Source organism: Cydia pomonella, chromosome 4, assembly GCF_033807575.1.
Source record: "Cydia pomonella isolate Wapato2018A chromosome 4, ilCydPomo1, whole genome shotgun sequence".
Taxonomy (NCBI): domain Eukaryota; kingdom Metazoa; phylum Arthropoda; class Insecta; order Lepidoptera; family Tortricidae; genus Cydia; species Cydia pomonella.
The window spans coordinates 25,093,204-25,121,159 of record NC_084706.1 but is presented as its reverse complement, the minus strand read 5'-3'; the positions used below and the strand labels follow the sequence as shown (position 1 = coordinate 25,121,159).

Below are 27,956 nucleotides of genomic sequence, written 5' to 3'. Positions count from 1 at the left end.
TGCCTTTCAATTTGTAACCGCCACTTAAACTTAGCAACATATTTTTTCCAGGTTGAACCTAGAAGACGTCCCAATAAGCCAGCTGCCACGCGAAGCCCGTCTCGTTCTAACACTATACGGCCGCACTCGTCGCCCGGACGACGCGCACAACGAGGCCGACGGCGACCAGCAGAGCGGCGACAACGGGGACGTGCTCTACGACCAGGTGGAGCTGGGCTGGGCTAGTATACAGCTGTTCGACTTTGACGGGTGAATACAATACAATACAATACAATACAATACAATACAATACAAATCCTCTTTATTGCACAACCTCTGAAAAAAATGTACATGGAAACACATAATACATTAAGATAGAGGTAAACAACAGGCGGCCTTATCGCTACAGAGCGATCTCTTCCAGACAACCTTTAGGTTGTGGAAAAATGAAACTTAAATTAACTAATTAGGAGGTGCAAAACTAAATAGCAAACTAAATTAAAACTAAAATACCCTTAAAATTGAAGTCTACAACAGTAAGACAATACATATACTTTTTTTTTTTCATTTATTTTTCAAAGGCACATATACATAATTAATTTTAAAGTTACTCGCCAAACTGCTTATGCGGTTTGTTGGCGAGACAGCGCTCATTTTTTACATTTTTATGCACCTAAAAAGGTACCGTACTTAACCCCTTACCATCTTATACATACATACTACTTACATAATTATATTAATTATATACCTACATATATACAATAATATATAATTCTTGCCAAAAGTGATAACCGGTAACGCGGACAGAAACACTAAGGAAGGGACAGATAATAGTCTTTAAGATGGGATTTGAAAACAGCAAGGGATTGAGCGCGTCTTACAAGGAAGGGTACCCAACTGTCCGACTCCGATTTGATTCATTTTGATATATGTTAGAGAGTAGTCTAAAATAACGGACACGTATTTTTTTTTAGCTGCCGAAACTCAACCTATTGGGAGAAATTGTCCTCCAAAGTACTAAAAAGTTACTAAATCTTCTAACTCATATAGAAAGTGATGCTCAAAACAACTTGCTAGTTAATGATTGGTTTGAGTATATGTTTGAAAGCAGCAAAAAATAATGAGCACGTGTTTTGTTATATCGGCTAAAACTCATTTTTTCCTACCCCTTTTCTGACTCCACACGTATGGGTTTGATGAAAAAATTTTTTTTTAATTTTATGACTTATTAAAAAAAAAACTACTCACTAGATCTCGTTCAAAACCAATTTTCGGTGGAAGTTTGCATAGTAATGTACATCATATATATTTTTTAGGTTTATCGTGTTCTTATTTTAGAAGATACAGGGGGGGGGGGGGGGGGGGGACACATTTTACCACTTTGGAAGTGTCTCTCGCGCAAACTATTCAGTTTATAAAAAAATGATATTAGAAACCTCACTATCATTTTTGAAGACCTATCCATAGGTACCCCACACGTATGGATTTGATGAAAAAATAAATTTTGAGTTTCAGTTCTAAGTATGGGGAACCCCCAAAATTTATTGTTTTTTTTTTCTATTTATGTGTGAAAATCTTAATGCTGTTCATAGAATACATTTACTTACCAAGTTAGAACAGTATAGTTCTTATAGTTTCGGAAAAAAGTGGCTGTGACATAATCGGACAGACAGACGGACATGACGAATCTACGAGTATAAGGGTTCCGTTTTATGCCATTTGGCTACGGAACCCTAAAAACAGTCAAGTAGCCAATTGTATATCTTGCCGAGTGAGTTGCTGGAGAACTACATTCTCCCGTGAGACTCGTCGTCCGAACGACGCGCACAACCAGAACAACAACAACAACCATAACGACAACGGATAGGTGCTCTACGACCAAGTTGCTGGGCTGGGCTGGTATTCAGGGTCAGCGAGCAGTTTTGTGTAATTAATTAAATAAATAAATATTATAGGACATTATTATACAAATTGACTAAGTCCCACATTAAGCTCAATAAGGCTTGTGTTGAGGGTGCTTAGACAACGATATATATAATTATTTATAAATACTTAAATACATAGAAAACACCCATGACTCTGGAACAAATATCCATGCTCATCACACGAATAAATGCCCTGACCAGGATTTGAACCCGGGACCATCGGCTTCATAGGCAGGGTCACTACCCACTACGCCAGACCGGTCGTCATAATTGACAAATTGGTTGAAATATAACGATGTTGTCGAAAAAAATCACGCTGGCTAGGAGCTTTAAATGAAAACGCTGCTTAATCCGTTTGAGCTATAACAACACAATGTATGGTGGGGTAGTCTCTTTTTCTTGGGTCTACAAAAAAGTCCGCGATGTTGAATGTCTATCTTTTAAGGATAATTTATTATACACACGGATATAGTATTAATAATTATCAAATTAAATACGTTAGTTATATTAAGCATTTCATACAGATTTCAATGGTCCCTTACACCATATAATTTAAATGAATACTTCAGGAGTAATCGTAAATTAAAGTTTCATTTCGAGCCTTATGACGTACGAAATGTTAAAGACGCTATCCGCAGTTAGTTCTAATTTTTACCACCTTATGCGCTGGGATCGCTTTACTTACCCCCACTATGCACTTCGCACGGTCCCAATTACACAAATACTAAAAATTTCAAAGTGGAAAAATTACTGCCTTGGGTGAACTTTAACTCACGGCCTCTGGATCGATACTTCAGCTCTCGACCATCTGAGCCATCAAGACCTCATCCATAGCTAGCAATTTTTTTCCCCTAGCGACATCTTCCGTAAGGACGTTACACTTTTTAGACGGCTACCGGAGTTTCTAAGTCATATTGGAAATTCACCAGTAACGATGCTACCCATACTAAATTATATTATAAAAATAAAATAATATAAATACTAAAAAGTACGGAACCCTCGGTGGGCGAGTCCGACTCGCACTTGTTCGGTTTTTACAAGCTTTTATTTAACCTAACTTGCAAGATTTGTCCCATACATACTAACAAGCAGGGGTCGGACAAAAAGTGCGAATGACGTCAAACCACTTATAGGATGATTTCAAATAGTATTTTTGATTTTCATAAACAATTATCACGTATCATTTATCAATCTCTTTATTGACCTCTTTATTAAACGATATCGCCACTTGAAATGAGTAAGTACGTTTTTGACTGACACATTGTCAATCAGATGAACAGTCAGCGTCAAATACTTCGTAGCAGTCAAAGTGGCCAAATAGTTCGGTACACCATACTAAATATATGGTGTACCGAACTATTTGGCTACTTTGACTGCTACGAAGTATTTGACGCTGACTGAACAATAAATTGACTTCGTTATTGTTTAGCTATTGTATCCTCACGATTATATTTAGCTAAAATTTATATTTACTAATATATAAGAAAACGCTCTAAAATGTCATCTTTACTCGAATATTGTGGCAATTTTCCGTTTTTGGAGGTACGTGACAAACACGTATACTGCTAATCTTACCTACTGTTCCCACTTTTGACTATTAAACCTATTTATCTGAGGATCCCACAGACTTGTTCTAACTAATTTCAAATAATTATACCTTATGGTAACAAGTTTCGTGAAATTTATTTTATTCACTACATCACCCTACCACCTGTATTATTAATTCCATGGATTTATTTACGATTATTTTGTTACTTCATTAATACTACTTTGTTACTACATGTCACACGGAAGTTTAAATACAAACTCAAACATCAGCCTGTGTGCAAGATTAAGTACGTCATTTTTACGTCATCCGCACTTTTTGTCCGACCCCTGCTAACAAGTATGTATGGGACAAATCTTGCAAGTTCAATTTGACCCACTTCCTGGTTTCCGATGAAGCTGAAAATTTGTATACATATGTAAGTCGGGTGACAATGCAATATTATGATACCATCAAGCTGATCTGATGATGGTGACAGGAGGTGGCCATTGGCCATAGGAACTCTGTGATAAAACAACGCAACTTAATTGTGTTTGGGGTTTTTAGAATTGTCTCGATGAGTATAGAAAAAAACTGACTGTAGAAAAAAAAGTACACGCAGCGATAAAAGCTTATACCAAAAATGAATTTTTAGCCAAAAACTTAGTATGTGTGTATGTATTGTGAGATGAGTTTCCGTGTGGTGGCAGCATGCTGGCGAGCGGCGCGTACGTGCTGCCGCTGTGGCCGGCCTGCTGCGACCGGCGCCTCGGGCCCGCGCCGCACCCCATGGACGTGCCGCCCGAGCCCTTCCCCGTCCTCAACATCGGTAAATATTAAATATATAAATATAATTATTATAGGACATTATTACACAAATTGACTAAGTCCCACAGTAAGCTCAATAAGGCTTGTGTTGAGGGTACTTAGACAACGATATATATAATATATAAATATTTATAAATACTTAAATACATAGAAAACACCCATGACTCAGGGACAAATATCCATGCTCATCACACGAATAAATGCCCTTACCAGGATTTGAACCCGGGACCATCGGCTTCGTAGGCAGGGTCACTACCCACTAGGCCAGACCGGTCGTCAAATTAATAAAAAAGTAATAAATATTACTTCTACTTTATTTATTAACTGTTCTTAAACGTCTACTAAAGTTGACAAGCCGCTAATAATCGTTTGTCCCTCTCCGTCATACCAATAAGTCAGAAAGGGACAAACGATGACAAGGAATGTAAAAAAATCTCAGACATTAATAAATGCCCGTCAGACTATGTATTTGTCAAGTATGTTTTAGAACTTCATTTCAATCTCTCATAAATAAGGTGTCTCTTGGGTAACTTTTTTGAAGAGTAAGTAGCCTTCATAAAAGTGACCCAAAAGATACTTTACCTACCCAAGGGTGTTATACCGTAAATTACAGGGTTGGTTATAACAGCTTTAACGCTGAGTTGCGTTGACTCATTGACGTCAATGCAATGTAAGGGCTACATAGCTTTCATATTATGTAAATTATTAATATAGATCAGATGTGCGCGTGGTTTACACCTCTTTGTCATGTCATTCGATGTTTCTAAGTCTATTAAAGTCGTGTTTAAAAATTGTTTTTTCTTACTGATTCCTGATCCGCCCCATAATAGTGGTGTCAGAAGTGGGATTTAACCTTTATACAAGTGACCCAAGATATCCCTCTGCAAAAGCAAAAAAAATTAATATTTTTCTAGCCAAATATGTTTTTTTTCTAGAAATCCCAACGTACATCCACCACGGCGTGCGCTGGACGGCCGGCGAGATAGAAAAGTCCATAACTGAACCGTTGCCAGCGTTCGACTCACTGGATGGACACACACAATCTCAGTTGCTACATCTTATTGAACAAGGCGCTTATCAGAGAATGCCCACCGACTGTAGAGAGGTGAGTGAATTGAATAAAACTACTGATGTGTTCGTGTCAACGCTTGAACCACATGTAAGATAACTATGAGCTGAATAAATTGATTCCTCAAATATCTATCGGCACTAAAGGATTGGTAACTCAGTTGAACAACATGTACGTAAGAAGGCGCGCGTGGATAGGCAGTGAGATAGAAAAATCCATAATTGAACCGTTGGTCATACATAATCTTGCTACTGAATGCCCACCGACTGTAGACAGATGTTCAGAACGCATCTTGGTGACGTCGCCGACGGCCGATGACCTCCGAAATTTGAAGATCGGCAATGATCGTCCCAGTATATAACGTCCGCCAACAGCAGCCTTATGGCCTGGCACAGTACGTGTGTGTTAATTTGTGTGGGAGTGTATTATATTGTAATTTTTCAAACAGGTCATGTGGGAGAAACGCCAATATCTCGTGGAGTTAGCAGGCGCCCTGCCACTCGTGTTACTAGCAGCCACGAACTGGTACGGCGAGCATCGGGCGCAGCTCGTCAACCTGCTGCGGCGGTGGGAGAAGCCGTCGCCGCTCAACGCCATGCACCTGCTGCTGCCCTGGTGAGTGCTGTGGGACAACGACTGTATAGAGTGGTATATGGCGCTCTGCCACTCGTGTTACTAGCAGCCACGAACTGGTACGGCGAGCATCGGGCGCAGCTCGTCAACCTGCTGCGGCGGTGGGAGAAGCCGTCGCCGCTCAACGCCATGCACCTGCTGCTGCCCTGGTGAGTGCTGTGGGACAACGACTGTATAGAGTGGTATATGGCGCTCTGCCACTCGTGTTACTAGCAGCCACGAACTGGTACGGCGAGCATCGGGCGCAGCTCGTCAACCTGCTGCGGCGGTGGGAGAAGCCGTCGCCGCTCAACGCCATGCACCTGCTGCTGCCCTGGTGAGTGCTGTGGGACAACGACTGTATAGAGTGGTATATGGCGCTCTGCCACTCGTGTTACTAGCAGCCACGAACTGGTACGGCGAGCATCGGGCGCAGCTCGTCAACCTGCTGCGGCGGTGGGAGAAGCCGTCGCCGCTCAACGCCATGCACCTGCTGCTGCCCTGGTGAGTGCTGTGGGACAACGACTGTATAGAGTGGTATATGGCGCCCTGCCACTCGTGTTACTAGCAGCCACGAACTGGTACGGCGAGCATCGGGCGCAGCTCGTCAACCTGCTGCGGCGGTGGGAGAAGCCGTCGCCGCTCAACGCCATGCACCTGCTGCTGCCCTGGTGAGTGCTGTGGGACAACGACTGTATAGAGTGGTATATGGCGCCCTGCCACTCGTGTTACTAGCAGCCACGAACTGGTACGGCGAGCATCGGGCGCAGCTCGTCAACCTGCTGCGGCGGTGGGAGAAGCCGTCGCCGCTCAACGCCATGCACCTGCTGCTGCCCTGGTGAGTGGTAGTCTGTTCAAAATCTGTTGTATACTATTATTATCCATTGAGGTACAACAGATTTTTATGATCAAGTTCATTCGTGATACATATCACATGTATCATGAATCTTCGTGAATGTTAGCTATCGTTCCGTTGGTGGGTTATAGAACAGGCCACATTATTTTTAAACCTCCCTATAGAGAATTTATCTAATAAAATATAAAAAGCTTTATACGAGATGAGCGTCTCCCTTTTTGAGCGTATCGCAAATAGTGAAATCGCCTATCGAAATTAATTATTAACACAATTTGCTCCTGCCCTGAATGCCTTGTCTAATCATTGGATACAGGCTACATCAGTTCTTGCAACATAATTTGTCATAGGCATTTCTATGTATTTAAAGTTGTAATGAACAAGAACAAAACTTTCTTGTACAAGCTGAAACTGATACGCTTAGCTCGAGCTTCACACTCGCTTAGTCAATCAAAAATATTAAATTCAAGTTCAAAAAAATACAACAATATTTATCTGCATACACAACCAGGGATCGAACCCGGATCGTCGGTGTTACCGCGAAACTACGCCACTATAGGATATACAAAAGTTCGTGAAATTAGACTACTTATTCTTGAGAAAGAATTTAAACAAAAGAGGGCCATGACGGACAAATCTTAGACTTTTTTCGCCTAACCCCTTTCCGCCAATCGTCCGATAAGGAACTTCGTTCCCAAAATCCAAAAATGCAAGTTTGGGTTATACTTTTAAATAAAAATGCCCTTATACTTCAAAGTGAGCAAGTATATACATATTATTTTCGAATTGTATCCATTTTATTAAATAATATCATGTAAATATTAATGACGATCATAATATAAATTCATGTAGATTAGTTTAGCACAATTGATAGTGTAATTTTATATTATTTTAGTGACCCTGCCTACGAAGCTGATGGTCCCGGGTTCAAATCCTGGTAAGGGCATTTATTCGTGTGATGAGCATGGATATTTGTTCCTGAGTCATGGGTGTTTTCTATGTATTTAAGTATTTATAAATATTTATATATTATATATATCGTTGTCTGAGTACCCTCAACACAAGCATTATTGAGTTTACTGTGGGACTTAGTCAATTTGTGTAATAATGTCCTATAATATTTAATAATTTAAAAAAAAAAAAAATAATTTACAGATACATTCCTTACCTATTTCGTTTCTCTGATTACCATCGATGTGTTCACAGTTTCCCCGACTCGGAGGTGCGAGAAACGGCCACAAGCCTCATCAACGCGATGTCAGACGATGACCTCTGCCGCGTACTCCCACAGTTGACTCAAGCACTACGTCATGAGACCTACCTGACCAGTCCTCTAGCAGGTAAACCATTGCCTGTTCGTCGCTAATTTCTTTTCTTTTATATGGTTTCCGTACGTAGTTAAGAACCCTCTATCTACTAGGTTTTTAGGGTTCCGTAGCCAAATGGCAAAAAACGGAACCCTTATAGATTCGTCATGTCCGTCTGTCTGTCCGATTCTGTCACAGCCACTTTTTTCCGAAACTATAAGAGCTATACTGTTTAAACTTAGTAAGTGGATGTATTCTATGAACCGCATTAAGATGTTCACACAAAAATAGAAAAAAAACAATAAATTTTGGGGGTTCCCCATACTTAGAACTGAAACTCAAAAAATCTTTTTTCATCAAACCCATACGTGTGGGGTATCTATGGATAGGTCTTTAAAAATGATATTGAGGTTTCTAATATCATTTTTTTCTAAAATGAATAGTTTGTGCGAGAGACACTTCCAAAGTGGTAAAATGTGTGTCCCCCCCCCCGTAACTTCTAAAATAACAGAATGAAAAAACTAAAAAAAAATATATGATATACATTGTCATGCAAACTTCCACCGAAAATTGGTTTGAACGAGATCTAGTAAGTAGTTTTTTTTTTAATACGTCATAAAATTAAAAAAAAAATTTTTTCATCTAACCCATACGTGTGGGGTATCTATGGATAGGTCTCCAAAAATGATATTTAGGTTCCTAATATCATTTTTATCTAAACTGAATAGTTTGCGCGAGAGACACTTCTAAAGTGAAAAAATGTGTGTCCCCCCCCCCCTGTAACTTCTAAAATAACAGAATGAAAAATCTAAAAAAAATATATGATATACATTGTCATGCAAACTTTCACCGAAAATTGGTTTGAACGAGATCTAGTAAGTAGTTTTTTTTTAATACGTCATAAAATTTAAAAAAAAAAAATTTTTCATCTAACCCATACGTGTGGGGTATCTATGGATAGGTCTCCAAAAATGATATTTAGGTTCCTAATATCATTTTTATCTAAACTGAATAGTTTGCGCGAGAGACACTTCTAAAGTGAAAAAATGTGTGTCCCCCCCCCCTGTAACTTCTAAAATAACAGAATGAAAAATCTAAAAAAAATATATGATATACATTACCATGCAAACTTCCACCGAAAATTGGTTTGAACGAGATCTAGTGAGTAGTTTTTTTTTAATACGTCATAAAATTAAAAAAAAAAAAATTTCATCAAACCCATACGTGTGGGGTATCTATGGATAGGTCTTCAAAAATGATATTTAGGTTTCTAATATCATTTTTTTCTAAACTGAATAGTTTGCGCGAGAGACACTTCCAAAGTGGTAAAATGTGTGTCCAAAGTGGTAAAATGTTGAACAAGATCTAGTAAGTAGATTTTTTTTAATACGTCTTAAATGGTACGGAACCCTTCATGCGCGAGTCCGACTCGCACTTGGCCGCTTTTTCTTACTTCGTATGATATAAATATGAATCTAATTCGTCATATACAATTAGATTTACCACGCTTCCTAATTTTTTAGCATTTATTTGGGTATGAAAGCTACAAGCTTAAAATTTACGTTATTTTCACACGTAAACTACTCCGGTGTGTGAGCGAGACAGCGCTATGCACGTGTATAGCTATGTTCAGCTCGCACACAAACAGCGTACGGGAACGTATACCCATGCGAAGTATATCTGACCAGTCCTCTAGAAGGTATATTGTGTTGCCAATTTGAGCCTTCGCTTTATAAAATAATAATTTTAACGGATATCGCTTGTAAATTGAAAATAGTCACGACATTTCGAGTTCATTACTAACGCATATGGTCACGCGATATGATTAACTATCGCTGTAACCGAAGACAATACTATCTTCACTTGGTACTTAAATTTATTTTACAATACGGGTAACACATTTTTGAAGTAAACGAGATTTTTTTCTTGTAATATTGTACGGACTCCCAGGAAACGTTTTACAAATTCAATTGTTAAGTCTTGCCTAATAAAATACGTGCATTAACATGTTTATTACTATCTCTTAGTATTGTACTTTGTGATCCCGGAGATATGTTTCCTTTGCAAAAACGAAAGAAAAATACCTGCATTGAACATGTTTATTATTATCTGTTAGTATTCAACTTTGTGACCCAGGAGACATGTTTCTTATAAATACGTGCATTGACATTCTTATTATTATCTGTTAGGGTTCTTCTTTGTGACCCAGGAGACATGTTTCTTTTGCAGAACTATTGTTGTCAAGAGCTTTAGCGGCCCCAGCGGTAGCTCACAGATTATTCTGGCTCCTGGTCCATTCACTGCCAAATGTTCCACAGGTAAATTCGATACCGCTTCATTTCTAATTTTAAGGTTTCTTTAAAAAAAAAAAAAAAATTTTTATTAGTATTCAGGACAGCAACAGCCGTAGATATACTACTGACATGAGAATTTTTACATAGTATTATGCCAATATCAGTTATCTGTTGGTTGCAAAATAATATACAGATATATTATTAATAAAACAAAGTAATATTTAAAGTGAAACTTTGCAAGCCACACAGAAAACAGTAGGTGATAGATGGATACATAATTAACATGAAAATTGAAGTTACAGGTAGGTACACTGCTGTTGTTATCGTGTTCTTAACGAGGATTATTTGTATTTTTTTTAAGAAAATTACTTTTACATATATATATTTTTTTTTAAATTAATTCAATGAATATATTTGATTTCTGTTGCTATGAGAATGTGACATTTAATAAAATTATACCTTAAATAAGCTACCCAGGAGACATAACTTTCTATTGGACAATTCATTCACCATATTTTTGTTCCAGGCACCAAGTCAAGAGTTCCTAGGTATCACTCTAGAAGACAACGCGACCGAGCCGCAGGAAGCCGTCGAATGCGTGACTGCAACATGGAGATATCGACTTATGTTAAGGGCTCTACTAGCGGTGTGTGGTGAACAACTCACACGAACTCTAGTCAGACAACAGTTGCTAGTGAAGGTGAGTCTTATTTTGTTGTATTAAAGTTCATTTTCATATGGAAAACTTGCTGTTTTACTAGCGGTTTGTTGTAAATGGGCCAGAAGGACGCTGGTTAGCAATTATTACTGGATAAGATACGCGAGGAGGAGCAACTTGCCGTGTCGAAATTGTGTCCGTTTTTCAATGGCACCGACTTGAATTGACATTACTCACTTAGTGTTTGAGTAGAATTTAGACGTCTGTCATTAAAGTATCGTAATCAGAGATGGGCAAAATTTTATCGACTAACGATTAACGATTAAAATTATCCGACTTACTCGCGAGCAACGATTAAAAGTGACGATTAATTCGTTTTAGTCGAAGAGTTGCGATTAACAATTCCAATTTGGAAGTAGAACTATTAATTTTTTTTTATACTACGTCGGTGGTAAACAAGCATACGGCCCGCCTGATGGTAAGCAGTCTCCGTAGCCTATGTACCCCGGTAACTCCAAAGGAGTTATATGCGCGTTGCCGACCCTAACACTCCCCACCCTCGTTGAGCTCTGGCAACCTTACTCACCGGCAGGAACACAACACTATGAGTAGGGTCTAGTGTTATTTGGCTGCGGCTTTCTGTAATGTTGAGTTCTGCTCTAGATCTGGAATGACATCAGCTGTGCTGTGCCCTACCACGCAAAGCAAGACGACATTCACAATGCCCGGGTCCAATGTAAAACTAAATGAAACATTGACCACATTAATTAAAATTTTTAGAACAAACTAAATTACAGAGCACGCTAAAGCATTTTTTAAATATTCGCTTTTATTGAAATTAGTCCTTTGATTCTTACTGTGAGAGTTTAAATAGGTGAAAGGTACATTGTTTATTGGTTTGCAGACGTTATCCGAAGTGGCGTTATCAGTGAAAGCCGCCAAGGACGGCGGTCGCGCTCGCGCCCTCAGCGCCGGCGGCGAGAAGCTTGCCGCGCTACTGCGCGCCGAACCTGCTGCTCTACCGCTAGCTCTACACCAATACGTCCACGATGTTGATGTCAAGTGAGTCTCACAATGTTTATTTATTTATGTCACGTCAGCCAGGGGACATTTTTTATTAGGACGCTCAATAAATGACTCCTACTGGAAAGGTTAACTGCCACAAATATGCATTTTTGATGAATTTAAATCCTATAAAATAATGGTTTTAAGAGTGCCCGAAAGAACGTAACCATGGCAACAAAATTAGTTGCACTCTTTTAATAGTTTTGTAAAACGAATAACATTTAAATTCCTTCTTTTTCACAGGTCGTGTATGTACTTCAATTCGAATACTCTTCCTCTCAAAATTAACTTCATCGGGTGTGACAACGCAGTGGTGCCTGCCATGTTTAAGGTATGAAAGCAAAAGAAAAAACTACTTTCGAAGAATATGTATATACAATCGTGGCTAACAAAAAAAAAACCGCACATAAATTATTGAAACTTATTGTTATTTTCAATCTGAAGATCTGAAACGCAAGTGATGTTTTACAAATTGTTGTTTGTGTGCTTTTTGAAGACTTTCTACGATTGTTGTTAATCCATAATAAAATAAAAAATAAATGTAACTTTTCATGGTAACACCCAAATACATTTCTAGTCCATTCTTATGAAAATACTTTTAGTGACCCAGGAGACATCACCTGATATGAGCAACAAAAAACTATTGAGCTTAGTATAACAATTAATATTTTTTTTTGCATTTAATTGGTGTTTTAATTTCTTAAGGCTATCAGCTATCATTCTAGTTAAATTTTATTTACAAATTCCTTTGAATTCACAAATTGTACCGATGTGACAGTTATAACAGGCAGGATAAATAAAATACTATAAAATAGTTGTTTTATGTTGTCTATTTAGATCGGCGATGACTTGAGACAGGACGCCCTCGTGCTTCAAGTGATGAAAGTAATGGATAGCTTGTGGCTTAAAGCCAATTTGGATCTCCGGATGGTGACTTTCCAGACGCTTCCCACTAGTGATAGGAGAGGTAAGTTATTGCAATACGAGTCAAACGACTCTTACTTGTTGTTGACAAAATAAAACATTTAAACCTAAATAATTTTTTTTATAAATAAAATTACCTATAATAGCTTCTTATTCAATATTATCGTTTGTTTTGTAGGCATGATAGAAATAGTAGCAGAGGCGGAAACTCTCCGAGCGATCCAGACGGAGTGGGGCCTCACGGGCTCGTTCAAGGACAAACCCATCGCCGAGTGGCTCGCCAAGCACAACCCCTCCGAGCTCGAGTACCAGCGGGCCAGGGACAACTTTACCGGTAAGTGTTATATCTAAAAAAGTAATATTAAGATCGTAGAAATCTTTAAAAACCGACCCGACAGCGATATGAAACATTTCTGTTCTCACTTGTGCGTCAGAGGACACTATTGATTCTAATTCAGCTTCGTGAGCCAAGGGACAGTATGTATACATTTAGTTCGGAAGGGGACAATTATGATATTATAACAATTTAAACTCTCGCGTTTTCTACACATATTTACGGGTGTAATGCAATTAAATTTCATTATTTTACCTTTTATCCGACGTTTTAGCCAGGTTGCACTAGCTGTGGTCACGAAACGTTGGGTAAAAGGTAAAATAATGAAATTTAATCGCGTTAGACTCATTATAGTTAATGACATCAATATTTTTCCCCACGAGTCTCAATTTAAAAATAAGTTAGTCTCACAAATACTACGACCCATCCAGACCGAGTGACAGAGACAATTTCACCGGTAATTGTTATTAACATTAGTATAACGGGTTCGTTCAAAGACAAACCCATCGCCGAGTGGCTCGCCAAACACAACCCCTCCGAGCTCGAGTACTCGTACCAGCGGGCCAATGACAATTTCACCAGCAAAACTTAATAAGAGGAATTTTCCTGTGTCTTTGTTCGTATACAATTTAGTAAACTAATGGGTCAGTATTTGTTAATGTCCGTCACTGTGAGCCTGTGGAAAAAATGTTACAGTGTTATTATCTACAATGAATTCGGCTTTAGGGGTCTATTATCCAAGTCACTTCATAATTTGGTTCCTCTGACGGACCCTAATTAATAAATAAGTCGGCCTACTTTTATAAATAAGACTAAAGTAGGAAAGGCGTTACGCACACATTCAAAATATCTGCTAACATATTATTTTTGATTCCTAGCGTCGTGCGCCGGCTACAGCGTAGCGACATATCTCCTGGGAATATGCGACCGTCACAACGATAACATCATGTTGAAGACATCGGGCCATCTGTTCCATATAGACTTTGGCAAGTTTTTGGGCGATGCGCAGATGTTTGGCAATTTTAAGAGGTCAGTTTTATATTCTGTGCTAATGTACTGTAATCAGAAGTAGATAATTAAGTTCGTAAGATATGTCACATTCATCAGTATGCAATCTTATTGGTAGGTTCGTATCACAAAGACTAAAATAGTCTGCACAAGCTTTATTTAAGCAGTGATTAACCAGTGTATTGCAACTACTTTTTATTGTTAATTGTCCTTGTTTTACGTGGGTCGTGACTCAGGACACAACAGTTAGTTTTCTTATATCCAATTCTAACATGATTATGTTCATTAATGAAATAAATTGCAAATAGGTAAATATTTTTAAGTAGTATAACTTTAAAATATATATAAAACCTTCGAATGTTTCAGTGCATTGTGAACAGTTCTAATACCAAAATAGGTTTAATTGTTGTTCAACTCCTTATTTGCAATTAGAGAGTTTGATTATTACTTCACGATATTTTATACGTCACAAAGCAGTAATAAATCATTATTACATTTCTAACTTTAACCTACATTGACAGGGATCGCGCACCGTTCGTCCTAACAAACGACATGGTGTACGTCATCAACGGGGGCGACCGTCCCACGCAGCGGTTCCAGCATTTCGTCGAACAATGCTGCATGGCGTTCAACGTGATCAGGCAGCATCATGACCATATATTAGATCTGTTCGCTTTGGTAAGTTTTATCTTATTATATAACACTTTACTTATTCTACTACGTTCCTCAGCCTTGGATATTCGTCGAGCATGGCGTTATAATGTTGTAACACATTTCACTAACATATTTTTTGAGAACTTTAGTAGAATGTGGTACTTGCTGCAGTGTGTGTCAATTATCTTCTGATGACTCATACGAAGAATGAACAGGCTTATGAATTTTTATCCAATGAAATCATGGTTTATGGCTCAGGAAATTTAACCATGGCAACGAGTGACAACAAAAAGTAATTTAATTATCATTTTCCCTTCGCTCTTTCTACTCATTTGCATTATTTATCCTCCCATGTGACCCAGGAGACAGTAGTGATTTTTAACACAGCATTGCGTCTGCTTATTAATTTTAATCCAATGAAACCATGCTTTTAAAGAGTGACCCAGGAAACGTAACCATGACAACGCGTAACAACAAAAAGTTATTCAATTAATTATCATTTTCCCCTCGCACTTGCTACTCGTTTGCATGATTTATCCTTCCTCGTGACCCAGGAGACAGTACTGATTTTTTTACACAGCATTGCGTCTTCTGCTGATGGATGTTTTCGGATCGATCACAAGCCCTGTACGCGTCCTGGAAGGCGTCAGTGCTCCAGACTGTTTATGAGCCCCTGGTACATTATAATTTTTTGACTTTTACGAAACGCGCACATGGATTTTATTGTCAACAGATATAAATAAATAAATATATAATGAGTATAAGATTGCCGTGTGTCCGCGCAGATGGCGGCGTCCGGCGTGCCCGGGGTGACGTCGACGGCGGTGAGCTACGTGCGCGCGGCGCTCCTGCCCGACGCCAGCAACGCCGAGGCCGCCGCCGCCTTCGCGCGCCTCATACACTCCTCGCTCAAGAGCAGGTCACTATACATGTACTACTCAGACGATCTTTGTACACGCTTCATTATGCGGTTATGAAGCTCTTACAAAGAGCGCGAGCCATGAATAGGTAAATAATTTAGAAGTAAAACTATTACCTATGCTACTACGCCGAGACTAGCAGTACCCGGTTGCATCCTACGACATTTTAAGCCAAAACGAGACCCTCCCTTAGAAGTAAATTTTACTTGGTCACACACTCCTCGGTCAACAATCGTTTATTATATAGTTAGACAAAAATAAAGAAAGATGGCGTTATTCAGCATCTCTGTCATGCTACTGCTACGGCCCCTGCCTTTCCGAGGCACACTCCCCGCATAAGAGCGGGTCGGTACACTTTTAAATTGAAAGTTATGGAACTGATATCCGTTACCGATATCACTGTCAGGTCGGTTACATATTATACGGTAAATCATCAGAAATACGACAATTGATGTGGTTTAGGGCAGCAGTGTCTTTATCGCAATAATTAGAATTTTTTTAAAATTATTGAGTGCGGGGCAAAACTACTACGCTCGTAGACGCTAGTGGCATCTATCGGACACCGGTGGCGTTATTATCTCAATAAACATCTCTGACGTAGAACGAAACAGATAATAATCAATAATAATAGTAGCCTTGTGATAAATGCTTTTGGTTCCATACCCAAAGGGCTAAAACAGGACCGTATTACTTAGACTCCGCTGTCCGTCCGTCTGTCCGTCTGTCACCAGGCTGTATCTCACTTGCGACTCGCACTTGTCCGGTTTTTTTTAAATAATTCTAGAGATGATGCGATCTTAAAAATAAATAAACCATTAAGTGTGCGAACAAACATACTCAGATCAGCCTCGTTCTAAACACATAGCTACATTAAAAAATTACATTAAATCGGTCCACTGGCAACAACCGGCATTAGAACGAAACATTAGTTGTATATATCGTTGGTATGTGTTACAGGTTTACGCCCATAAACTTCTTCCTGCACAACCTGGCGCAGTTCCGGGCGAGCGGCGATACAAGCAACAGCTCCTCAGAACTGTTGTCCTTCATGCCGAGGACTTATACGTAAGCATATATATATATAACTTATTACTTACAGAAAATAAATCTTTAGTTTTGTCCTTAGATTCGCTCTCAAACTATGACTGAAAATATAATGTAATGTAATATTGTAAAATTCATCATTTTACACGACTGCCCAGAAAAAGGAGTGTATTGTTTTCAAGGTTAATGTCTGTACTTACATACGTTTTGAGTTTTTATTCCACCATAACTTCTAACTATAGTTCGTTTTTTTAGCACTAGAATGAAGGTAAGCGATCTTATTATATTTCCTATCTGATTTTTAACTTTATTTCAAAGTGATAGGGTTCAATTTTGCATAATTCCTGACACCCATATGCCTTATAAAGGGTTAAAAAACACTTTTGTAAAATAGGTCACAGCAAATATCTAATTAACAATTATAAATCAGATAAGATTATTTATATTCTTTGCCTTTCATGAGTAATATAAACAAATTTTTAAAAAGCGTTTTACAATAATTTTCAATAAAAAGACACGTCAAGGTTGTTTACCCTTTTTCTAATGCTTAAAAAAAACGAACTATAGCGGCTGTGTCAAAATAGCCAATAGTAATGATAAAATAAACTATAATACAAAAATCACTTTTCGGCGATGTGTCCGAAATTTATAACGCCAGTCCCATTATACCAGTGTTTTTGTTTTTTCTTCATTGTACAAATAACATAACTGGTAGACCTTAATCTCGTTAAAATAAGGTTTACAAAAGGTACATGTGTTGACAATGGTTTAAATACGAATATTGTTCCCAGGATGGCGCAAGAAGGCCGCCTAGTCAGCGTCGAGTGTCTCGGCTTCGAGAAACGCTACGACCCTGAAAAGCACTACGTGTACGCGCTACGGATCTACAGACAGGGCCAAGCCACGCCGTCCGTACTATACCGGTCTTATAAGCACTTCACCGAGCTGTATCAGAAGATTTGTCTGCACTTCCCGTTGGCTAAAGTTCATAGGTAAGTCGTAGATTTAGTGGCTCTGGGAGATGTATCTCGGAAAACCCCATAGCTCTGCCGGTTTGTAAAATTTCTAAAAAATTGACTATCAAAATTTCACGAAATTCGATCTATAGAGAACAGCCGGACGGACATACGAAAGCATTTTAGGGTATCGTCTTGGCTCGTCACAATCGTTTTTTGTCAAATTATTAAATTCATCCCGTTCTGCTTTCGTCGCCCATTCTTCATTCGTCACTTTCGTGGGTCGTTCATATCATAATTGGTAATCTTTGTCGTTGGTCTATTTCTTATTCCGGCATATTTCGTTATTCGTCAACATCTTCTTTGGGCATGTACGATGTTAGTGTATGTTGTTTTTAGACTCACTCGTTATTTGTCCTATCGTTTTTGGTATTATTCAAAGTTGGTATTTTTCTTATTTTGCCTCTTTTGGAATTTATATATTTTTTTGTTGGACACATTCTCTATTAACCTCATTCGAAATCATTAGGGCTGTTTCCATAAACATGTTCCGAAATGTATGTATCAGGAAATGAAGATATAAAGTTTCTTTGTTTATAGCTCCCTACATTACTTCTTGCATTAGGCTAGGAAAAGACAAACAACAAATATGACCAAAGACGACAAAGACTACCAGTGAAAGTGACGAATGCAGAATGAGATGAATTAAGAACTTGACAAAAACCGAATAGGACCAACAACGAATTTACGAATAAGTAGTGAGTCTGAAAACAACATAGACTTACATCGAACATGCCCAAACAAGATGTTGACGAATACCGAAATGAGCCGGAATAAGAAATAGACGACCCTCAAAAGTAACGAATGAAGAATGGGTGACGAAAGCAGAACGGGACGAATTTAAGAACTTGACAAAAAACGATTGAGACGAGCCAAGACGATACCCATTTTAGCCCAAGCTGAAACAGAGGCGCTTCGCTTAGCTTCGCGCTCGGTTAACTAAACTAAGCGCTACGGCCCTGAAAAGCACTACGTGTACGCTCTACGGATCTACAGACAGGGCCAAGCCACGCCGTCCGTACTATACCGGTCTTATAACCACTTCACTGAGCTATATCAGAAGATATGTTTGTACTTCCCGCTGGCTAAAGTTCACATGTAAATTTTAGTACTAGTGTGCGGTAGACCTCGCCAAAAAATCGTATAATTAACAAAATAGCTTACAAAATTTCTCCAAAATGACGACCCTTCGAAACTGTATTACTGTTGTCTCCTGGGTCACGAAAAAAATCCAAATGAAAAACGAGCAACTTAATAACTTTATTACTATAAGATTGATCAAACTTCACTATTATTTCTATCATTTGCCTGCGTTTCACTGAAACTAAGCTGCAAATCCAGCACCACTGGCCATAGGTTTCCGGGTTATCTGATTCCGATGAGCAGATATCAAGTCCTACTACTACTATTTTCTATTGGTTTGTTGAAGCTTGTATTGCCCCACTGGCAACACCACTGACACTGGCTGGTGTTGATACTCTCTTTTTCTGGTGGACCCTATTCATAACACTAAGCAAATTTAAATTTAGTATCTTTCTAATAAACATAAATGCCAAAATAGGGTCAACTAATTATTAACGGCATGCTAGATATGACAGACGTTTATGGCTAAAGCTATTAGGCTCTTCTATATAAGCTGGAGGTCCGCTACAACGACTAATATAACTTTCTAAAATGTTCCTTTAGTATTAAGACAGTTTTAGGCTGTATTATGCTTGTCTCCTGGGTCACGAAAGAAACCACTAATACAACCACTTTTGTCTACTGGATCACGAAAAAAACCAAGCAAAACAACTTATAAAAATCTTTAATATTACAATATTGATCAAACATCACTATTATTTCTATCATTTGCTTGCGCTTTATCAAAACTTAGCTGCAGATCCAGCACCATCTGCTTCTGTCTGGATCCACCAGCGACAGGATTCCTGTTCATCTGATTCCGATGCTCCGATATCAAATCCCAACTACTATTTTCTATCGGCTTGCCAAAGCTGGTATTGCCTGTAGAATCATTTTTATTCAGCTGTTTCTCTTGTGGAGTTTGCTCTGTGTAAGGTGGAGGTCCGCTGCTGCGACTAATAGAACTTTCTAGAGTGTTAGTCGCCACCCTTCCTAGAGGATTCTTCTGAGGTTCCTTTGGTACTAAAGACTTCGCCACGCTCGCTTGCGGCAAAGCTTTTTTACTTTCTTTTTTCCTTGCTTTAACATCTTTCGCTTGCTGTTCAGCTATCTTTTTATCTCTTTGTATTCTTAGTTTGTCCTGCTTCGCTTGTTCCTGAGCTTTCTTCTTTTCTTCTGCTAGCCGCTGTTTTTCTGCTCTCTTATTTTCTTTATCTTTTTTATCATCTTTTTTGTTCTTTTTGGCGTTCTTATATAAAACTGAAGAGTCTCTGTTATTTGAAGGTCCGCCTCTAGGATCAGTGGAGACATCTGGTGTACTTTTTCTAAGCTGTGGAGGTAGATTATAAGTGTCTTTTAAGTCGCTGGCACTTTTTGATGTTTTTAACGTTTCATTACTTGGAGGAAGCTTAACCATAGATGGCGTCAGTTTTTTTGGTGGTTCAGTGGTACTGTTGCGTCCTGAAATTAAAAGTTTTGTTTTCAATGGTTTGTTAGTATATCAATGTCATTACCCAGCTGAATAGATAATGGTATCTAGTAACAGATACACTAAAGTGGCGGATTACGTATCTGATTAGATAGGAAACGCTATTTTACCAAGACTAGTACTACTAATATTCTGTCTTCGACCACTTCGAGTTTTACACGATAAATATACTAATGGTAATAATTAATAATTATGAACGTCTATGTGAATTCCAATAACAAAAAGATAAAGGAGCATTCCACGTGCTGTCCCGTACGGGCGCATTTTATTTCCGGGCGATTATTTTTCTGTGTATATTTTTGACCATTAGTCACAGAATAGGAAACTCTTGTACCTAGAAATCTTCAGCAAATTCGCGTTCGTACGTTACACCGGTAGACAATTTCATGGAATGCTCCTAAATACTGTTTTGGACTTTTGAAGGAATTTAATTCTAAAATACTTCTTTACGGTAAACGCAAAGTGTTGATCCAGTGATTAGAGTAAGTTTTTGGAAAAAAAAAAAATTTTGGTACAAGCTTTTATCGCTGACTGTACTTTTCTTTCCACAGACAACTAATACTCATTGGGACACTTCTAATAACCCCAAACACAATTAGTTTGCGTTATTTTATCACAGAGTTCCCATGGCCACCTCCTGTCTCCATCATCATATCAGCTCCATGTCATCATAATATTGCATTTTTATCAGAGTTACATATGTATGCAAAATTTCAGCTCAATCTGAACTCGGGAAGTGGGTCAAATTTTGCATCTGAAATTTTACCTTCACTAACAAAATAACACACCGGTTTGGCCTAGCGGATAGTGACCCTGTCTATGAAGCTGAAGGTCCCGGGTTCAAATCCTGGTAAGGGCATTTATTCGTGTGATGAGCATGGATATTTGTTCCTGAGTCATGGGTGTTTTCTATGTATTTAAGTATTTATAAATATTTATATATTATATTATATATCGTTGTCTAAGTACCCTCAACACAAGCCTTATTGAGCGTACTGTGGGACTTAGTCAATTTGTGTAATAATGTCGTATAATATTTATTTATTTATTTAACACATAACACACTAACAGGGGAAGTTAAATAAAAGCTTGTAAAAAGCCCACTGACGCTTTTGTGAAAACAACAGAACATACTGAAACCATAGATGTTGTGTTTCATAAGTAGGAGGTTCAAACATGTGACGGAGTGTAGCTTTTTGTATGAGATTACATTTAATTTTTAATTATTCTCATGATAAATATAATCTACAGCTAAAAAAAAATTCAATAACTCTCGTGTTTATTTATTTAGTCGATTAAATACAGAAATACAAGTGTGACAGAGTGGTCCAAAAAAATTTCGATCCAGGAATATAATGTCTATCAATCTTTCCTTGCTGATATTTTGTCCCGTCAGCCAAGAGACCACAGTAACGATAAGTTAAAAAAATATAACGCATTCTACAAAAATGGTCAATATAAGAGCTGTAGATTAGATTGAGCAGGGTCTAGTGTTATTACTATACTGTAAGGTGGAGTTTCCCCAGTTGGGCTCTGCTCTAGAACTGGAATGACATCGGCTGTGCTGTGCCCTACCACACAAAGCGAGATGACATTCACAGTGCCTACACATACCTACCTACCTACACATATTTAATGGTTGACTTAGGAGACGTACCCTTCCCAATTGGTGTATATTTTAGTAAAAAAATATATTTCTTTATTAGGTATAAATCTAATGTGATCTTGGCAATCTTTATACTCACCAAAGAACTCTTCTCGATGCGACCGGTAGGCCCCTCCCGTTGACAAGTCTGGCCCATTGTCGTACACCTCCCGACGGCGACTAACGCCACTGAGATTTAGCGATGCTTTCCATCCTCCGAATTTGAACATTTGGACCTAATAATCAGGAACTTGGGTTACTTTTAACGTAGTTGGTAGTTAACGTAATTCGTCGACTGAGAATATGTTTGTGCCATATCTATTTTTGAACAAAAACGTTTTAGTGATTCCTAAAATAACAAAAAATATGCTATAATTGACACTAATCGGTTTCAAAATGTTTATATCCGCATTTTACTAGGATAATTTACAGTCTGTTAACAGAAAATTATCGAAAAAGTTGTTACATATCCAAAACTTGGTGTCATGTCATACAATGTACGTTTAACATTTATTAATCAAAAACGGATATGGCAATAATAAAAATACTTTTATTTCATGATTACCAGTATATTCAAAATATTTGTATGATACTATAACTAGTAAACATACTTATATGTGCCTAAATGATAAAATATTTCCTAAATACTACATGCATGTCAGGTTTCATTTTTTCGTCCTGGACGGGACCGTAAGTCTGAAGTTTGTTAAGGCTCAGAGCTATAATATAACATATTTTTAGGGTTTCGTACCCAAAGGGTAAAACGGGACCCTATTACTAAGACTCCGCTGTCCGTCCGTCTGTCACCAGGCTGTATCTCATGAACCGTGATAGCTAGACAGTTGACATTTTCACAGATGATGTATTTCTGTTGCCGCTATAACAACAAATACTAAAAAGTACGGAACCCTCGGTAGGCGAGTACTACTCACGCTTGTCCGATTTTTAAACCTCACTAAAGGTCACTGTTTTAATGTTAAGTTGTTAACTGATTCGTACTAAAATTATTTTATTGATGATACAGTCTCTTAAACAGAATGTATGTTCGTTTACAAATATTGCTGTGCATTAACATGGTTTTTTTGATTTTATGTATACAAACAATAAAACAATAATATACTCCCAAAAACACTGCACATAGTACTCACGTTTTATGTTTCAATCCTATCACAAATCAAACCAAACCAGAACAGTTTTTCACAATATTATTGTAACTAAATAATTGACATTTTAGATTTGTGTAACATTCGTTAGCGAACTGATTACATTGTGGACGGTCCCGATTAATGCTTATCTTATCGGCCGTGAATTTGCTATCGTATCGGATCCGGCCAAATTAATGTGAATAAATACCACGAATTATCTGTTTCTATATATAAGATCGTGAATCATGGAAAACATTGGAAAAACTAATCCAAATGGGGATTTTTCTTAATCGATTTCCAACTCTGTGAAATACCGGGTGGGCGCCCTAATACGAGCAAATAAATTAAACATATATATATGGCCCTAAAAGTGACGGATGAAAAGAGATTGCACGTAGCGGAAATGAGAATGTTAAGATGGATGTGTGGTGTGACAAGAATGGATAGGATAAGGAATGAGTATATAAGAGGAAGCCTGAAAGTTGCACCCATAATAGATAAAGTAAGAGCGAATCGCCTAGCGTGGTATGGGCATGTGATGCGGAGGGATGAAAGTCATGTGACGAGAAAGGTATTACGAATGAATGTGGAGGGATGGAACGGGAGAGGAAAACCTAGGAAAAGGTGGATGGATTGTGTGAGAGATGACATGAAACGAACGCGAGTGAACGATGAGATGACGGGTGACAGAAAGATATGGAAGAAAAAAACATGCTGCGCCGACTCCAAATGAATGGGATAAAGGGCAAGCGAATGATGATGAAATTAAACATATATTGTACTCCTCTTACTGCAAAAATATGTTAAACGAGATTTATAAATTATGAAGCCTTTAGACTTTCTATTTTTACAAGCTTTTATTTAACTTGCCCTGTTAGTATGTATATATGTATGTATGTTTGTGTGGTGAAATCTTGGAAGCTAAATTAATCATAATCATAATCATAATCATATTTATTGGTAATATCATATTACATGTCACAATACATTTTATACTTAAGTACATATGTACATATTGCAAATAATTAAGTATTCAAAATTACACACAAAAAATACAGTACAACAGTATGTGTATCCTATCCTAAATCAACACAAAATAGCTCGCTATGATTATAGAAAGCCTGCTCGACAAGCCAGATTTTTAGTTTTGTTCTGAAAACCGACGCACTAGGAGCAGCAACTATTTCGCTTGGGAGGTGATTATAAACCTTGCGACCCATAACGTGAGCGAGTTTTTTTGATTTGGCGAGTCTGAGAGGTAAAAGGGGTAGTTTTCCGGCGCTCGCGCTTCGGGTTTTGTACCTCCGGTAAGACTCGTTACTAATGGGGTTGGATTCAACTTCACCTCGTGTGGTCACAGCCATTTGTAATATTAAAAGGGAGGGTAGCGTTAAAATACCTAGGCTCTTAAATATCGGTTTCGCTGAAACAGTTTGCGGGACGCGCGCTATAGCACGTACTGCGCGCTTCTGAAGCCGAAACACTCTCTCCCACTCTGCGGCTCCTGCCCAAAACTCAACCCCGTATTGCAGGTGCGCGTGTACCGAAGCGAAATAGCAAGCACGGACAGTTTCCACAGGCAGGACTCGTGCGAGTCGTTTTAACGCGAAACATGCTGTAGCAAGTTTATTGCACACCTTATTAATGTGACAGCTCCAGGTGAGTCCACTGTCTAGCTCAAATCCCAAGAAGGTTGAGTTAGTGACCTGTTCAATCACATCACCCTTAGCTAGCACTGATAACGATCTCATTTGGCGTCCAGAAAGATCAAAATTAATGAGATGAGTTTTTTGAGTGTTTAGTATGAGACCATTGATACTAAACCAGTTTGCTATTGTTGCGGCAGTCACATTCAACTTTTTTTCGAGCTCCTCATATGACTCTGCGTGCACAACAACTGCAACATCGTCAGCGTAGATGAAGGTCTCTCCACAGCCAACAGCATTGGGCAGGTCGTTCAACAACAAAGAGAAAAGTATATTAGATACTGAGGAACCCTGAGCGACGCCCATACTTGTGACCACTGCGTCAGATCGTACGCGACCACTGTCAGCCAAAACAAGCTGTTTCCTGTTCCGTAGCAGATCTGCCATCAACGCCAACGCGGGACCTGCTAAGCCATAGTGCTGAAGTTTGTAAGTCAGGAGGTTATGATCCGCAACGTCGAACGCCTTAGACAAGTCGCAGCAGAGGACGGCGACTTGGCTCTTGCTCTCGCGGGCCTCCAGTATCTGACGAACCACGGCTCGTGTCAATGTAGTTGTTGAACGTCCCTTCCGGTACGCGTATTGTCTATTAGACAGTGCATTGGTTGTGATGAGGAAGTCCGTCAACCTAGAACTTAGGCCGTGCTCAAATATTTTGGCGATCACCGGGATAATCGCTACGGGTCTATATGCATCGATATCGGTTCTCTTTCCCTTCCCTTTGTATAGCGGTGAAATTCGGCTTTCTTTCAGTGGTTCGGGAAAGACGCCCTCTCGAAGGCATCTGTTGTACACAAAGGCGAGTATTGGAGCTATATCGACTGCTACTGAATGGATCAGTGTCACGGAGATGTCGTAAATGTCTCGAGTTGTTTTTTTCGCTATATAGGTGGTGATAATGCGGAACACTTCGTCTGGTGTAAACGGCTTTAGCTTAACGCAGCGATCAGCGGGCGGGCCGGCGGCGCGCAGGGCGGCCAGAGCGCGCGGCACGTCGGCGGGTGCCGCGCCGCATGCAACTGCCGCTCCTGCGAACCTATTATTCATCGCGTCAGCGGCGGCCTTTTTTGTTTTGTACTTAACCCCGTCAGAGTCGAGAACTAGATCTGTGAAATCCGCGTGATCTATGGAAGTTTTGTTCCCTTTTTCACGGTTTATTATACCCCACATCGTCCTAATCGTGTTAGTGCTATTGGTAATGTTTTTAGAGTAGTAATTTGCTTTTTTTAAGTTGAGTAGGCTATTATACTTTCGGTTCATGCCGGTTATGAGATTTGAAACATGTTCATTATCGGGCAATCGCTTACCCAGATCGATAATGTCAAATAATAAGATTTTGAGGTCGTGAATGTCGGGGGTCACCCACGATTCCCTTTTCCTATTAGTAATATTTTTAATCGGAAAGCAAATTTCGAATTTATTTTTAATCGTGTTAATTAGGGACTCTATCAGTTTCGTGACGGATCCATTATTGCGGTGTATGGTTTCGTGCCAGTCCACACTCCGTATCGCTATTCGGAATTCGTTGTAAAATCGCGTTGAGTACACCCTCGCGCGGCGAGTGAGGGGCGCGGGCGGGGCACGCGGGCGCAGCAGCTCGGCGCGCACAGCGAGGTGGTCGCTGAGGTGCGTGGTGACTGGCGCGGCGCGCAGCGCGGAGCGCGGCCCATTCCAGTATACGTGATCCAGGTTGGTCGACGTAGTGGCAGTGACCCTTGTGGGAAAATTTACCATATTTCTAAAATCATGAGTCGCTAGTAGGTCGTATAGTTGTTTTAACTCAAGCTTAGTATTGCTCCCGGTGTCATCTATATTAGTATCTCCTAGTATTATACAGTCTTTATCAACACTACTAAGTTTATCGAGCAGACGATCGAGATACCTAAGAAAATCATAGCCGCTCACTTGGCAGTTTGACCTGTAAATGCATACAATAGTGATATTAAAGTCGATAAGATCGACAGCTGATATTTCACAAACTCGGTTATGCGCTAATGCAGTAAGATCCGAGTTTTCGACCGCTCGAATGTTATTACGTACGTATAGGCATGAACCGCCGTGTAGGCCACTCGAACGGCAAAAACTGGATATTAGCTTAAAATTATCTAAACTAACACATTTTAAATTGGCACTGTCCAACCAATGTTCGGTAATAGCGAGTACGTCGCATTTCAGTTCATTACGCAGTAGTACTTCCAACCGCTGCGTCTTGTTATCAAGCGCGCGTATATTTTGTTGACAAACAACTATCTTGCGCGAGCCATCAATTTTTTTTATATCGCTTAGTGCGGGTAGATCAGCTGCGCTGCGATCGTTCGTCGGCCGATACCACTGCGCTTGCGCCAGAGTGGCGTTGGTGGCATCCCCGCGCGGCGGCGCGGGGGCGTCCTCGAAACCAATCGGTGTATCTTACGCGTGGGGGCCACGCAGTGGGCGATTTAAAACTTTCAAATATGTCTTCTGGTATGCCAATTAGGAATGAGGCATGTCTGTCGGTTTTTATAATTCTCTTTTTAACAAAGTAGTCGTCGGAATTTACCGTTTTTCTTAAGAAATTTAACACATTCTCGTTTGTCGTCTCGGGCTTAAAAGACCAAGCCTGAATATATTTTAATTGTTCGACCCCTTTCAATTCATCATGGTTGGAGCCCGTACCCACAACAATCTTATTACTAATTCGTTTCTTGTCCTTGCGTTTCCGTGATTCAACTTTTTGCCATGTAGTATTATCTACGCGCGTCACTGATGTCTGCAGATCGTCTTCACCCGCGGGTTTCGTGGCCGCACTCATCGATAGCGCGTCATCGCTTACGTTCGCTGCGGGCTCGGACACA

General features: G+C 39.2%; 2 protein-coding genes across 5 annotated transcripts in view; one reads left to right on the top strand and one right to left on the bottom strand.

Annotated features, from left to right (window-relative positions):
* Positions 1-27,956, top strand: part of LOC133517342 (phosphatidylinositol 4-phosphate 3-kinase C2 domain-containing subunit alpha) — a 76,840-nt gene that overhangs the window by 36,848 nt on the left and 12,036 nt on the right. Inside the window, exons 15-30 of the mRNA XM_061850628.1 lie at positions 52-249; positions 4,140-4,258; positions 5,193-5,362; positions 5,775-5,941; positions 7,998-8,131; positions 10,328-10,416; positions 10,919-11,092; positions 11,955-12,112; positions 12,359-12,446; positions 12,953-13,082; positions 13,218-13,373; positions 14,252-14,402; positions 14,903-15,059; positions 15,821-15,954; positions 16,913-17,020; positions 17,791-17,991. Of these exons, the coding sequence (XP_061706612.1) occupies positions 52-249; positions 4,140-4,258; positions 5,193-5,362; positions 5,775-5,941; positions 7,998-8,131; positions 10,328-10,416; positions 10,919-11,092; positions 11,955-12,112; positions 12,359-12,446; positions 12,953-13,082; positions 13,218-13,373; positions 14,252-14,402; positions 14,903-15,059; positions 15,821-15,954; positions 16,913-17,020; positions 17,791-17,991 (2,334 nt within the window). The remainder of the gene's footprint in view (positions 1-51; positions 250-4,139; positions 4,259-5,192; positions 5,363-5,774; positions 5,942-7,997; positions 8,132-10,327; positions 10,417-10,918; positions 11,093-11,954; positions 12,113-12,358; positions 12,447-12,952; positions 13,083-13,217; positions 13,374-14,251; positions 14,403-14,902; positions 15,060-15,820; positions 15,955-16,912; positions 17,021-17,790; positions 17,992-27,956) is intronic.
* The window catches only part of LOC133517339 (uncharacterized), a 10,730-nt gene continuing 2,579 nt past the window's right edge, over positions 19,806-27,956 (bottom strand). For 2 of the 4 annotated variants that reach the window (XM_061850612.1, XM_061850614.1), the window contains exons 2-3: positions 22,372-22,507; positions 19,806-20,598 (exon numbers count right to left, since the gene is read on the bottom strand). In XM_061850612.1, coding sequence (XP_061706596.1) covers positions 19,841-20,598; positions 22,372-22,501 — 888 coding nt within the window. In that variant the 5' untranslated portion in view covers positions 22,502-22,507 and the 3' untranslated portion in view covers positions 19,806-19,840. Of the gene's footprint in view, positions 20,599-22,371; positions 22,508-23,419; positions 24,339-27,956 lie in introns of those variants that run through there. The other 2 variants (XM_061850613.1, XM_061850615.1) reach the window with 2 other exon arrangements.